The sequence below is a fragment of the Podarcis erhardii genome, assembly GCF_964252035.2.
Source record: "Podarcis erhardii genome assembly, chromosome: 17".
Taxonomy (NCBI): domain Eukaryota; kingdom Metazoa; phylum Chordata; class Lepidosauria; order Squamata; family Lacertidae; genus Podarcis; species Podarcis erhardii.
The window spans coordinates 10,463,691-10,479,723 of NC_138515.1; the positions used below are offsets into that span (position 1 = coordinate 10,463,691).

The 16,033-nt window shown below is 41.7% G+C and overlaps 1 protein-coding gene across 2 annotated transcripts in view; it reads left to right on the top strand.

Annotated features, from left to right (window-relative positions):
• Positions 1-10,611, top strand: part of TRPC4 (transient receptor potential cation channel subfamily C member 4) — a 60,011-nt gene extending 49,400 nt beyond the window's left edge. For both annotated transcript variants that reach the window (XM_081845791.1, XM_081845792.1), the window contains exons 6-11: positions 611-924; positions 3,027-3,222; positions 4,231-4,425; positions 6,141-6,182; positions 7,507-7,596; positions 8,475-10,611. In XM_081845791.1, the coding sequence (XP_081701917.1) occupies positions 611-924; positions 3,027-3,222; positions 4,231-4,425; positions 6,141-6,182; positions 7,507-7,596; positions 8,475-9,173 (1,536 nt within the window). In that variant the 3' untranslated portion in view covers positions 9,174-10,611. The remainder of the gene's footprint in view (positions 1-610; positions 925-3,026; positions 3,223-4,230; positions 4,426-6,140; positions 6,183-7,506; positions 7,597-8,474) is intronic.
• Positions 10,612-16,033: the final 5,422 nt, after the last annotated feature.

The window sequence follows — 16,033 nt, forward strand, 5'->3', positions numbered from 1 at the left end:
GTGCGCTTTCCCATAGAAAGTAATGCAAAATGGATTAATCCATTCCAGACTTTTAAAAACAGCCCCTAAAACAGCAATTTAACATGAATTTTACTATCTAACGAGACCATTGATCCGTAAAATGAAAGCAAGAAACAATGTACTGCAGTCATACAATCAATCAATCAGTAGCTGAACTGGGTTCCACACAGTCACAAAAACAAAACAAAAAGCCACAGAAACAAAAACACAAAATAAATGGCAAAAACTGACAGACCTCAGTGTAAACTCAAAACGGATGTGTGGCACTCAAATCGGAAGCATAACACTCAAAATGGAGCAAGTTCGGCTTCCGAAAAGAGTTCGCAAACCGGAACACTTACTTCCAAGCTTGCAGTGTTTGGGTTCCAAGTTGTTTGAGTACCAAGGCGTTTGAGAACCAAGGTACCACTGTATTCTCAAAAGGATTGTGAAGCAGCAAATGAAAGGAGTCATATCTAACAATTACTCATTGAGGGTCTGTCTTGGAAGAGTATGGTCTTGCTGAAATGAAAAGTGATTGCAGAACATAATGGCTTTTGTATTGTTGGGGAAAGACCTTGCTAATTTTGCATAACTCTATTGTTTTCAGTACAGTGGGCTGCTCCCAAGACAGAGCTGGGATATGTGGCACCCAACACTGGTGGCTGAGGCACTGTTTGCTATTGCAAACATCTTTAGTTCTCTGCGCCTGATCTCATTATTCACTGCAAATTCTCATCTGGGACCATTGCAGATCTCTCTTGGAAGAATGTTACTGGACATTTTAAAGTTTCTTTTCATCTACTGTCTTGTGCTGCTAGCTTTTGCAAATGGACTTAACCAGCTATATTTCTATTATGAAACAAATGATGCCAATCGCTGTAAAGGGATTCGGTGTGAAAATCAGAATAATGCATTTTCAACGTAAGTTAGCATTTCCTACTTAAACAATTCATGGTATTCTTTTTTGTATTGCACAGTGCTCTGTGTTGATTTGTTGCTAGAGAGTTGTCTAGGGTGGCAAACTGGTTTCATTTTAAGGAAGGAATTTAAATGCACAACATACAAGGCAACAAACTGATACTCACTAGAACCTATGGAAATCTCATGAAGCTGAATGCTGGAAAATTCAGGACAGATAAAGTACAGTGGTACCTTGGTTTTCGAACGTAGTCCGTTCTGGAAGACCTTTCGAGTTCTGAACCATTCGAAAACTGAAAACTCAATAGCCAACAGCTAGGCCTCAGGATCTTGTACTCAGTGGAAACCGTGTGACATGTTCGACTTCCAAGGCGTGTTCAAAAACCGAAATGTTCGTCAGCGGAGACATTCAAAAACCAAGGTACCACTGTACTTCTTCATGCAGCACACTCGCTTCAGTGGGAGACAGTCATGGTCACTGATTTAGATGGCTTTGCTGAAGCCTGGATACACGGTGCGAGGCAGCGGTGTGGCAGGTGGCGGTGCTGTGTGTGGCGGTCAGCTCAGCAGGATCCCACCTTCATTGCCAGTGAAATATACTCGGAGTCAAGTGTGGATTTCATACTCTTTATTCAGCTCATGGTAGTGAGGAATGGAAGTTCCCCCAAAATGTCTGCTTTATATACATTAGTTACACAATGGGCCCCACATGATTGGTTAATTCTGGGATTCTCCTGTAGGCCAATCAGGTTGTGGATTCACTTCCACCTGGAGTTGGATTGGGTGGCTCCTGCAGACCAATCAGACTGCTGCATTCTGTATCCTATTGTTCTAGGACCAATCAGACTGCTGCATTTTGGATCCTATTCAACTCAGTACATAACAGCTTTAATCGAAGATTAGACAAATTCCTGGAGGAGAAGGCTATTGATGACTACTAACCACGATAATTTATGCTGTCCTTCATGACCAGAGGCACTAATGCTTCTGAATACCAGTTTCTGGATACCACATGAGGGAGAGGGTTCTTGTCCTCAAATCCTCCTTGTGGGCTCCCCACAGGCATGTGCTTGAGCACTGTGAGAGCAGGATTCTGTAGACCGGGGGTGTCCAACAGGTCGATTGAGATCACAGCAACTTTGGCTCATTCTCTCCCCTAAAAAGCCCAACAACTTTGATGGGTAGATCACTGCCAGTTTTTTAATAGTGGGAGTAGATCGCAGTCTCTTGGAAGTTGGACACCCCTGCTGTAGACCATTGGCCTGATCCAGCAGGCTTTGCTTATATTCTTATGAATCATACCTTTAATGCTGCTAAAAAAAACCCCAGATATGAAAGAATCCATATTCCACCTACAGTACCAAAAATTTGACTGAGGAAATGTAATAGGAGATCTAGATGTTATGATGAAATGGAGCTGCCACCCAAAGTGACAGCATTGTTTCAAGTTATTCCTGTCTGTAACATACAGCAAAACTTACATCATGTACAGATGCATTCTCATCCTGTGCGTTTTCCTGCATGGAGACAGCATAATTGGCTGCAGTAGCTGGGGAGATACAAAGCATGATGATGTCAGCACATATATAAGTACGGAGGGGGGGGGACTTCAGTTGGGGGTGATGCTTTTCAGCAGCAGCTCAGTGTTTATTTGTAACATCTAGTTTCACCCTAATTGCAGTACTGAACTGCAAGCCCCAATTTGCATTTCAATACCTAATCTAGTGCCATGTAAAAGCCACCAAGTCCTATATAGCTGCACTGTTTCCACTGGTACCAACGTGCCCTTAGGATGCTATGCCAGGGACGATGGATAGCCTTCCCCACCATCCCTCTTTGCTATTTCCCTGTTATCCAAAATCCCTTTATGATCCATTAAGGCTTTGCAAGAGGACCTGATTTCCCCATGTGCTAATCAATGCTCGAATCCCAGTGAGCACAGCCTAGAACTGGGCTATAACTTAATTGCATTTAAATGTCTCATTTGCTGTTTTAAGTTTAAAGGTTTTAATTAAAGTTTGGGGTGAGGATGTAGTATTTAAAACAAATGAGATGCTTCTGTTTTCTTTTAAGACTTTTCCTTTTCTTTTTTTCTTTCTTTGCAGTTTGTTTGAAACTCTCCAGTCACTGTTTTGGTCCGTGTTTGGGCTCATCAACCTTTATGTGACCAATGTAGACGCACGACATGAATTCACTGAGTTTGTTGGGGCCACCATGTTTGGGACCTACAATGTCATCTCTCTGGTCGTCCTTCTCAACATGTTGATAGCTATGATGAACAATTCCTATCAGCTCATTGCTGTCAGTTCCTTGGTTTGATTCTTGTTCACTTTGAAAGCCGTATCTGTCAGTTGACCAAAATTCCAGCTGTTTGAGAACAATAAGCCCTGTGCTTATGTATGCTTACAAAATTAGGTTCCCTAGAATGTGCTCCAAAGAAGCAGAAATCAGCTACCTGAGCATTCCAGCAGGAATAATTTTTCACCAGGTGCAAAATTAAATAAGCCTGGCTTTGCATACCATTTGGTATTCAGCACCCAGCATCTCATAATTTAATCAGTATTCAACATTGGGGGACATATAAAGAACCTACTTTTCTAAGCAAGAAAGCTGAGATTTCTAGTTTTGCCAAATTATGCCAAAGTGTTACTGACTTTCTGTTCCTAGCCAGCCAAACTTATTAGACCTATATTCTCTTATATACATTTGATTCTCTTCTAGATACTTCTCAGTTTCATCAACTTACATTCATACTTTAATTTTTCCTTGTACTGAGAAGACCAAATCTGTCTGGTTCTTTCTATCTTCTTCCCATTATTCTCATTTCTGTTTTCCTTCATTTGTTCTTTCCTTTTTCCCTACATTCTTCCCCATACCATTCAGTTTGCTTTACTTATCATACATTGAACACACCTACTTTTGTCCTACTTCTTTCTTTACTTTTAACTGCTGTGTCCTTGTTTATTCATTATTTCCCATCCTCCTCTTCAGCAGAAAAGGCTCCTCAAGTAGCTTTACAGATCCCCTAAAAAAGCTACAGGGGATTCTAATTTGGTATAGAGTAACAACTTGAGGAGGTTCCTTTCCCATTGTAACACAGCCATGATCCAAATTGGGTCCAATTTCTAGAATAAAATTAACTCAAACTTTTGCTTTAAAAGCAAAGGAGACAACATAAAAACCGTTATCTGTAACATACCTGATGGACTAAAATGGTTTTCAGCACCTGTGTAAAAACAGGTAGAGAGGGAGAATTTCAGCTCTCTCCAATAAGAAATGAAAATATGTTTCCATATTTCCTGTATTCAGGATCATGCAGACATTGAATGGAAATTTGCTCGAACAAAACTTTGGATGAGTTACTTCGAAGAAGGAGGGACTCTGCCTACTCCGTTTAATGTCATACCAAGTCCCAAATCTCTCTGGTACCTGATCAGATGGCTGTGGAGACAAGTGTTCAGGAAAAAAATCAGAAAGAAACCTGAAAGTTTTGGAACAATTGGGGTAAGCAAAAATTGTCGTTTTCCTCACCACCTGCCTTTCTTTATATTTAGGTGTTTTCATAGATATTAGACACCAGAATGTTAGGCAAAAGCCAGCCTGGGCACTACTATTTTCCATCTATCTCATACCACTGTTGGGAGACAAGCACAAAATGAAAATATCCACCCCTTCCCTTTTCTGGTTAAGGGAAACCAGAACTGATCAGTGTTGCCTATCACCACCAAAATAATGAGTCAGGCGTTACAAATTTGGAAAGACGTACCGTAACTTTGACATCTTAAAATAACTTCCCCCCAAACAATCCCCAATGATGGTTTTCATTACCAAAAAGCTATGGATGAGAACTCCCGACTTACTATCATGTAAAAAGACTGCTGAATTAGTAATGTTTGTGCATGTGTATCATATTAATACACACATCAGGGAGTCAGGATTGGACATTCAATAGTCAGCCTGAGTTAATTGCCATATAAAGTGTGGAATTGCGCACACGCACACACCTGCGCACAGACACACACACACACACACACACACACACACACACACGAGCATGGCTGTAGTCATGGCCCAAGTCACTATTTTGCCACTTCCTTTTCCCTATTACAAAGGATATTTTTCCTAAATGTATATGTTAGGTGTAATGTAAGATGAGCAGTTAATATGCATAAAAACTGACCATTGTGCTCATTCACTAGACCTCCTGAAGAATCTGCCCATGAAGAGGTCAATAAATGCAAACCCCCCACCCCAACAGGCCTTTGGGAAAATTGACTAAATCTCTCTAACTGCATTTTGTGCACTCTCTGGCCATTCTGCACAATCCCTAACAGTATGAATAAATAAATATTTATCTGAAGACCTACCCCCTCTTTCCAACGTTTGGCTAATCACAGGGAAGGCATGTTGTAATCCATGTAAGATTAGGCAGTGGGCCAGAAGCAGAGGGCAGGGGGCCGCAGATTTCACACTTCTGAACAAGAGCTAGATTAAAAAAGACAAGAGCATGTTTCTTGGAGGCTATGCATACTGACTGGAAAATGTACAAAATGCAGTTGATACATGCATATTCCCCAAGGCCTGTTGGTTTATGTTTATGGACCAGGAAATGAACACAATTCCTTCTTCATGGGCAGATTATATGCACATTCTCCATAAGGTCTTATATCACCCCTAACACACACACACACACACACACACATTAAATTTTCAGTCAAAGTTTCTCTCTGTTGACTGCCTCATATCTGCTCTGCCTACACTGTCCAATTTCCATGAGCCAGGGCTAGATGCAATAAGTAGTCTGAATGTGGCCTCTGTTTTCAAAATCCTAATGCCTTTCCTGGACACTGAAGTTGATCCATGTTCATTTCTGGTCACCATTTTGCAGCTGTCTTAAGCAATCAATCTTCTCCTCCTCCTCCTCTTCTTTGACCATCACTCTTAGCCAAGTGTTACTTTCCTTGAAATAAAAGGTTTAATTTGGGAGCTCTTGTGAATGGGTCTTTCCTGTAAAATTGACATGGACTTCACATTAAGATGTAACGCTATTCATATTCTTCCTTGGATATTATCTTTTTGACAAAAGGTTTGCATCACATTAAGCCCAATTTTGAGGCAGACCTTATGTGGATGGCTTTGGCCACGGTGGACATCTCTTCTATTCAGACATAATTGCTTTTCAAATATCATTCCAGCTAATTTATGTTCTTTATTTTCAGAGGCGTGCAGCTGATAATTTGAGAAGGCATAATCAGTATCAGGTAACCAATCTCATCTTTTACTTTTTTTACTGGAAGGAATTGAGCATTTTGCTCAGGATGTCACTCAGGATAGGATACCGATTTAGTTTCCAACATAGATATTGCCGTTCCATTGTTGGATACAATTATTCGAGCTTATCTTCTGCCCAAAGCTGTCCAAGAATAAATGCTTCCAGTTGCAGGTATAAACGTTAGTGCCTGGGGAATTTGCAAATGAATATACAGTGGCACCTTGGTACTCAAACAGCTTGGTTCCTGAACGCTGCAAACCCAGAATTTAGTGTTCCGGTTTGTGAACATTTTTTGGAAGCCGAACATCCGACGCGTCTTCCGATTGAGTGCAGGAAGCTCCTGCAGCCAATCGGAAGCTGTACCTTGGTTTTCGAACCGTTTCAGGAATCGAACGGACTCCCAGAATGGATTAAGTTTGAGAACCAAGGTACCACTGTATATGCAGGTGCACATCTCATTGAAAGCCAGGAAGGCATCCTCACTTGCTTGAATATCTGGTTGTACAGCCAGATGATCATCTCATTGAAAGTAATGGACAGCATCCACCTTTGGGCTAATTCAAGCTACAGTGGTGCCTCGCAAGACGAAATTAATCTGTTCCGTGAGGCTCTTCATATAGCGGTTTTTTCGTCTTGCAAAGCAAGCCCATTGACAGCTTAGCGGATTAGCGCTATTAGCGGTTTAGCGGCTTTTAGCGATCAGCTGTTAAGCGGCTTATCAGCGGATCAGCTGATAAGCGGCTTAGCGGCTTAGGAAAAGGGGGGGAAGGGGGGGGACCGCAGGAACTCGCAAGATATTTTCGTCTTGCAAAGCAAGCCCATAGGGAAATTTGTTTTGCGAAGCGCCTCCAAAACGGAAAACCCTTTCGTCTAGCGGGTTTTCCGTCTTGCGAGGCGTTCGTCTTGCGGGGCACCACTGTACTTTCAAATGTATTTACTTCAATTGCACTGTGAGAATTAATGACATTTTTGCTGATGTCTCAACTTGTGCTAGAGCAAGTCAGAGGCCAAAGCTAAGGGCTGTTGTGGCCCTTCAGCTCAGTTCAAAACATGGCACCTGCACAAATTTAATTTTTCTATAAACAAGGGTCAAAATGAAGACAGGTTCCCCTGGATCCTTATGACTCCTGTGTGGCAGAATCTGTTTCCCCGAAAAGTGACCAGCTGGCAATTACTCTACATATAATGATTTTTTAGTCCTTTTTTTTGTAATTGCATAATTTAAAGCAAAAGGTGATGAAATTTCTGATTGATCAAATGTCAAGCAGCACAGTTAGAAGTGCTGTCAAAATTGGACTGTTCTTATCTTTCAGGAGGTCATGAGAAATCTGGTTAAGAGATACGTGGCTGCAATGATAAGAGATGCTAAAACTGAAGAGGGGTTGACCGAAGAGAATTTTAAGGTGACTGCTCTTATGTTGGACACCTTAATAACAATGAATCAAAACATTAAAGAGCTTCATGTGGTGGTGGGGAATAATCTAAGATATTTGCCACTGAAAGTTGAGTGCATTTACACACAAAAACATACTTGAAATACATTGTAATGCAACAATTTTCACATACAGTGTCTAATATCAAATATGAAAGATTAAAAATAGAAACACAGTCTGTAGGGTTTACTGGATGTAGAAATAAACCAAGACCTAGAAGCATAGCCAACCCATGAAATCTGGATGCCTTGTGAGGAAAACATGACAGGAATCCACACACTGTCACTTAGTGATCTCATAACATAGCAGGGAAGGGTTTGTGAAAAAATCGTGAGAGCTAAACTTTATGACGTCTCTTGCACCTTTCCATAGGCAGACTGTATTCACCTTGCACGAAACAATTCACTAAGTGGGGTTGTGGAGAACTTGGAATACTATAAATGGCCTCAAGTGAACTTTTATTTATTTCCCCCTTCCCCCTCCAAAACCCACACTACATCCCCAAACCCAAGTTTCAATTCTCTCTCTCTCTCTTTTTAAACATAATTTTTATTAAATTTCCCCGTATTTCATTTAATTCAATACACATATTCACAGCTTATATTATTTGCTCAAAGTGAGCTTAGACTTCCTTCTATCTCTCTTTCTGACATCCCTATAGTCAATTCTCAACAGCTGAAAACATTTCTGCTACTCGTAAATCGCAAGATGCTTATTAAAATAGCAATTTAATGATATTCCAGCATTTATCTTGTGAACTGCCCTGAGATCTTCGGATGAAGGGTGGCTATTTATTTATTTACAATTCCTTTCATGTTAAGCATAGCATTTTTCTTCTAATGTTTTAGGAGTTAAAGCAAGATATTTCCAGTTTCCGCTTTGAAGTCCTGGGTTTGTTAAAAGGAAACAAGCTGTCTAATTTACAGTCCTCAAAAGTCAGCAGAGAAGAGTCCTCTTTGCCGGAATCTGATGAAGGAAATGAAAATGGAGGAGACGAGAAAATTAAGAAGAGAAACCTTAGCCTTTTTGACATAACTTCCATGATTCACCCCAAAGCGGTAGCAAGAGCCTCTGAAGCCCACAGCCACAGCAATGGGTCAGCCATGATGACAAGAGTTTCCTCCAAGGAAAAGCAGAGGAAAGTGAATTTTATGAGTGATGTGAAGAAGTTTGGGTTTTTTCACAGACAATCCAAAAGTGCTGAGCAAAGGACGAGTATCTACTCGATTTCTGAAGATGTTTCCCGCCAACAAACAGAAGAATGTGAGAAAACTCCTGAAATGGGAGTGAAAGCATTGGTTGTGAACTGCGAACTCAACGTTCGGGATCTCAGCGAAAGCTGTAGCGTAGGCACTCATAATCAGGCCAGAAATGAGGCGCTGGACTCAAAGGTGGATGAGAAAGTTGCTGCTGCTTCTGAAATGAAGAAGGCTAATTTGCCCACACCAAAGGATTCTCCGGACAATGAGCAGGACTTCAGTAGTAGTGACTCTGTTGTGAAACAAGAAACAATTGTTCAGGACAATTACCTGACAACAAGATTGTGATGAGTGGAGGCAGAAGCCTGTAGAAACACACTTGGCGGTGGTGATGCTTAAATCAGAAAATAAAGAATCAAAGCATTCAGAGGCAACATAGCTGTAACATAGCTCAGTGAAGAAGAGGAAATGGAGGAGCCTTCTGTTTTGTAGCCTGCTTTAGCTTTCACAGCTTCTTTTACATTTTTTATTAAATGGGAGCATCTTGTATTCTTGTACTGTTGCAATAACCCACAGATACTTTTTAGCTATCTTTTTCAATTTGAAATAAATGCCATTTCTCTCCTGTGATAGTTAATTGCCTATGGTAAATATTTTTCTATGCAAATAAATGTAGCTTAACAAAGGTGCGAGCCTTTATGAACCTTTTTTTAGGATTCCTAAAAATGGACGAGAGAGAATCGTCAGTGCTGTCTGTCAAAGGGTGATAGCCAATATTACTCTATGATTAATGTCGGATATCTACTCTGACCCATTGAAAGCGATGGACAACTTTAATAAATTGATTTTGGTGGGTCTGCTCTGAATATGATTTAGCTAGCTTTACCCAAAATTATTTAACTAGTTAGAAATCTTATTTATAAATAAAATTTTAAACAGTGAAATAATTTATTGAAATTGTTAGTGCCTATAATTTACTAGTAATCATTTTGCTATTTATGTAAAATAGCTTAAATTTGTTATTTATATATACCCTATTAGCGATACCATTTCCATACCTAAAAAGTGTTGCAGCCGAATTTTTAAATTTGAAAACTTCAGATATAACCCTGCAGCAAAATAAAATATTAAGACTTCTTTAGTGGAAGATGCCCATGTCAAAGCAACTTTGCATATGCATTTTGCTGGAAAATGGGTTAATCCATCCTTAGCCTCTCTAAGCCACACACATACCTCTCAATGGTCTGGGTTTGAGGGGGGAGCATATTTTATAAAATGTCTCTGAATGATAACCTGGAAGCAGTTGTGACTCTCCACACACACTCAAGCTTGGATTAATCTGTGAGTCGTACACTTTCGAGAAGTCTCTTTTCACTTCTGTATTCATAATCCCAGTGTATTTCACTAGCAACACAAGAGTGCTTCAGAATAATCTAATTGATGTGCTATCAAATTATGACAATCATTCAAAATCTTCTGAAGACAAATCTGAACCGAATCAGTCTCCTTTCCGAGATGTTGGTGGCCTCCTTTCTGACTCTTTGCACAATAAATACGATGGCTGGTATTCAACTAAGTTTTACTTAGAGTAGACCTATTGGAATTAATGAACATGACTGTCTTAGCCCCATTAATTTCAGTAGGTATACTCTGACTAAAACGAAGTTGAATACCACCCATTGGCTTTTAAATGTACAATATTATTAATCTGAGAGTATTTTCATAAACAAGTGTTTTACTGTCAGCCAAAATAATTTTTGAAATTAAACAGTCTGTTTCTTTCTCATCAACGACTGGTGTTTTATGTTATAAAAAGACTAATATACACTACATTCATATCTGAACATTTGTTCCAGTAAATTGACCATGTGATAAAGCATGGCTGCGGTAAGGCAGAGAGCATAGACAACTGAAAGCAAAAATTCCCTTGCAGAGTTGTAGAGTTTCCTTCCAACTCTAAAATTCTGCCATTCTATGAGTTTCTCATTGGTTAGACATTGTGGTTAAGACTTAATGCATTATACTTAATGACATCATGAGAGCCCACCCTATGACATCACTGGGGGCCATCTCCTGTGACATCACCAGGGGCTGACCCTAGGATTCAGGTTTAGACTCCTGATCTGGCAACCCTTTCTGAAATCTGTTCATGTAGTTCTGGTCCACACTACACCTGAGGCAGCACCTTCTATGCTGAATGTTATGATTAACCTGCTACCAGGCCCACACCACATGTAGCACAATGCTCTGTGCTGTTGCTGCAGACTCCCTCTCTTAGAGGAAGGATGGTCTTCCTCATTGGCAGCGTCGCAAATGACTGTGCTTTCTGTGCCTGGGATTGCCATAGCAACACACAATGATCTGATTTACTCATGTTAGTGGTTGGTAACAGGGCATTAGGTCTCAGCTCAAAAATATTGAGGAGACACTTCTCTTCCACCAGACGTCTGGAAATACAATCCCATATAATCTAAATTGTTTTTAGAATGGGAGCACTGAAGTTTATCTCTCCATAGTTCTGATCTCTCTTGAACAAGAAAAGATTCCCAATCTGTGTCACTTGCCAGCCTCTGATATGCCCAAATAGGATATTGTGTCTCTTCAGTGACGAACATCCCGGGGCGCAGTGTGTGTGTGTGTGTGTATGTGTGTTATATGTATAATTGTTCAGAACAAAACCTAATCTATCTTTCTTTCTTTCTTTCTTTCTTTCTTTCTTTCTTTCTTTCTTTCTTTCTTTCCACCCCACCCATGTGGCTGGGTTTCCCTAGCCACTCTGGGCTGCTCCCAACAGAATATTAAAAACACAATAAAACATCAAACATTAAAAACTTCCCTAAACAGGGCAGGTAGTTGTGGGAGGGCATTCCACTACTGAGAAGGCCCTCTGCCTGGTTCCCTGTAACCTCACCTCTCACAGTGAGGGAACCGCCAGAAGGCCCTCGGCGCTGGACCTCAGTATCCTGCCTGAACGATGGAGGTAGAGACGCTCCTTCAGGTATACTGAGCTGAAGCTGTTTAGAGGTCAGCACGTGGGTGGCGCTGTGGTCTAAACCACTGAGCCTAGGACTTGCCGATCAGAAGGTTGGCGGTTCGAATCCCTGCAACAGGGTGAGCTCCCGTTGCTCGGTCCCTGCTCCTGCCAACCAAGCAGTTCGAAAGCATGTCAAAGTGCAAGTAGATAAATAGGTACTGCTCCTGTGGGAAGGTAAACGGTGTTTCTGTACGCTTCTCTGGTTCACCAGAAGCGGCTTAGTCATGCTGGCCACATGACCCGGAAGCTGTACGCCGGCTCCCTCAGCCAATAAAGCAAGATGAGCGCCACAACCCCAGAGTCGGCCACGACTGGACCTAATGGTCAGGGGTCCCTTTACCTTTTACCCCACCCATCTGGCTGGGTTTCCCCAGCCACTCTGTGCGGCTCTCAACAGAATATTAAAAACACAATAAAACATCAAACATTAAAAACTTCCCTAAACAGGGCTGCTTTCAGATGTCTTCTAAAAGTCAGGTAGTTATTTTTCTCTTTGATATCTGGTGGGAGGGTGTTCCACAGGGCGGGTGCCACTACCTGGTTCCCTGTAACTTGGCTTCTCGCAGTGAGGGAACCGCCAGAAGGCCTTTGGCGCTGGACCTCAGTGTCTGGGCAGAACGATGGAGGTGGAGATGCATCTTCCGGTATACTGGACCGAGGCCGTTTAGGGCTTTAAATGTCAGCACCAAGACTTTGAATTGTGCTCAGAAATGTACTGGGAGCCAATGTAGGGCTTTTAGGACCAGATTTATATGGTCTCGGCGGCCGCTCCCAATCACCAGTCTAGCTGCCACATTACTACACTCACAGAAATGCTACACTTTAACCTCAGCACACATTTAAAGTCAATGAGTGTGGTTTTGATGGGGAGCTCATTATGGGCATCATCTGAAGTCTAGTTTTCTTCCCCCAACACCTGTACCTGCCAAGCACCCCGTTTTAAGTGGAACAACTCCATTTTTGAGGAAGGTGCCCTGGGCTTTGGCAGCAAGTAGGTGGGTGTCAGTGGGCAGGCAGCAGCAGCAGCCTGGTGGGGTTTTGGGTAGAAAAAGTTGAAGTGTATACAAATCTAGCGCTCCCTTCTCGTATCATGTACTGTATCCTCAAAGGTTCCGTGTGAATCCACGCTAATGAAATATGTTTTTACAATGCATTTCTAAAAGACTAATTTTACATTCCCATGGTAGTGATACAGTTTTTTCCATATCCGAAAACCACATGAAGTAACAATTACAGTTCCTGTAATGGAAAAAGTGCTTTTCAGCTGTATCACTTGCGACTGTGCTTTGTATTGAAAGGGCATTGTAGTTGTTTTTTTCCTCTCTCTCTCTCTTAATATTTTTCACAGTGTGAACAGAAATGGAATAATATGCATGTAGCTCTAAGGCGGTGAATGAATGAAATGGGCCCATTTCACTGGAGGTGGAAGAGAAAGAGCCATGTTCTTTTGCATCCTCCCACTGCACTGACTCACCCGGTTACCTGTGGTGCTGCAGATCTTGACCAACACACCTTGCAATGTGGCTCAGCAGGCTTGTCCTTTGGGGAGCTTCCAGGGTACAGAATGGCTCATACTTGCAGCAAAAAAAAACACCAAATCATCAGCACCTATTATTTAAATCCAGAGCTCATTCCTGTTGGTGTTTCTTCTATATTTTGAAAAGACTACAAGTTAGGGGGTGTTATAGAAACACAGCACTGAACTGTACCAAGGGTTTCTCTCCTCCTTTTCCTCTCCTCCCCCCCCCCCCTGCACCCTCTGCAAGTGTCAGGCTTAGGGAAATTGGATCCCTCCCCTGGTGGCAGTAATGAGCAGATCAAATGAAAGGAGCGTTCTTACCAGTTAGTTTCTTTAATAATCACAGCAAGAGACAAAGGAATGCATATCTCTAGAAACGGTGTTGCTCCCAGTTAAGGTGCACCCCCTCCATCCCCATTAATCTACATCACACCTATGTCGGGTAATCTGAGCTTGTTGCTGTTGCGCTCTCTGTTCTATCACTCTCAAAGCCCGTCTAGTCTTAAGAGAAGGGTTGGGGGTCAGGAATGCTGTCCAAGGACACTGAATCTGCCAGCTGTCTCCTGGTGTTTTCTCTTCTAGCTGTTCCTCACCCAGTCTTTCCCAGCTTTTCCCCTCTGGGCTATGCCTCTCTGCAAACCACTCTTCTAAATCAATACAGTGGTACCTTGGTTCTCAATCCATTCCGGAAGTCCATTCCTAAACCAAAGCGTTCCAAAACCAAGGCACACTTTCCCATAGAAAGTAACGCAAAATAGATTAATCTGTTCCAGACTTTAAAAAACAACCCCTAAAACAGCAATTCAACATGAATTTTATATTCAGCTGTTGTCCAGTCTAATGGCAGCCATCACTGAGCGGCCATTTTTTATGGCAACAGCCATTTTGAATTTCCCAGCATTCAAACGGGGCTTTTGGGGAGCAGGGGTTAGTAGTCACTCTGATTCTATTCGTTCTCAGAGGGATTTTGCCTCCAAAACAGCTGGGGTGAAACATCTGAGAAATCGTCCTTGTCAGTTTGGCACAGCTGCATGTCATTCATCCTAAAACTTATAAGCGGGGTTGGGGGTTGGACTGACTCTAGGTGGCCAGAAGTATGTTGAACTGAAAGCTTTTTCTTGAATGAGGGCCTTATCACCTCACAGACTTCAGTATCACATTACAAGTTTTGTCTCACATTTCCAGTAACCTTTTTGCTCTATTTCTCAGAACAGTTTAGCACTGCATTCAAGGTGCACTGAAGTGTTCTGGGTTTGATGCAGAAACAGATGGAGCTTTCACAGTATCACAGCTCTGTGTGTTTCAATTTCCAGGAAGACCTTAATGTCTCATCATTAAGATAATCTCATCCGAACACCAGGAATCCTCCTGCTTTTCAGTGCAATATGCCCGATCCAGAAGACTTGACTATATATTGTTTTGTTTGTTTATAGCACATCGAAAAACCAACATCTACCCTTGACAGCTATGATAGCACGAAACTAAATCTGGCAACACCACATGTTTAGTAATGTGGTTAAAATGAAAACAATTTTTAACAGGCCTCCTTTATTACTAGGGGTCTGCAAAGCTTCACACAAAAAAGATGATGCACCCAATCTTGAAAATCAGATCATTGTCAGAGGACTCTGTTCTTTATTTTAAGCTTTTAAGAGCCTATCTTGCTCTTAACAAGAGTTCTGCTGGAACCTGGGGAAGCAGCTCCAATTGATTTTCATAGGAACCACTCTCACCTTGCAGCATTCTTGCAGAGAACATGGCAAACTGATGCTGATTAAAAAGGGATAGCTCAGGACCATAGTGATCTCCACATCAATAGAGCGTGTTCTATTTGAGTGCAACGATCGAAACATATTGACTTGATGATCTTTGATCTGCTAGCTGTTGTTTGATTTTAGATATTTTCTTTTTACTCTTGTAAGCTGAGGAATCAGTCGTCTTAAGGGCAGCATAAAAATGTTTTAAATAAACAAATGGATGACATTTGTCACAGTGCATGTCTGAACTCACACATGTGTCCAGCACTCACATGTAGCCATGCACACACTATCAGGAGGTTGGGGATCTTTCACTAGAGCTATAACTTGTGTCTGTTTATGAATATATGTTTGCTTCTATTCCTGCCTAAGTAAAACTCCTGACACCTGATATGTTTTTTGTCCTGGGTGATCCTAACACCCTGTTAACTATCAGCTGGGCAACCCAGTAATGTTTAAAGCCAAAGAAATAGTTTTACTATTAGATTCTCAAGAGACAAGTGAACAGAGGAAGCTTTGTTTATTATATGAAATGAACATGAGAGAAGACATAAATGCTGTTTCAGACAGTGAAATTACAATTTAAGCAAGCTGTACCTTGGTTTTTGAACCGTTTCAGGAATCGAACGGACTCCCAGAATGGATCACTGTATTTTTCGCTCTATAGGACGCACCCGACCATAGGACGCACCTTGTTTTAGAGGGGGAGAACAAGAAAAAAAAATCTCCCCCTCTCTGCTCAGCACCCCTTCAGCGAAGCGGCAGGAGAAACGGAGCCCCTTCCATTTCTTCTCCCGCTTCACTGAAGGGGCGCTACGCAGAGAGGGAAAGCTGTGCAGCGCCTCTCCAGCGAAGCGAAGCCAGGAGAGCAAGAGGGATCGGTGCGCACCGACCCCTC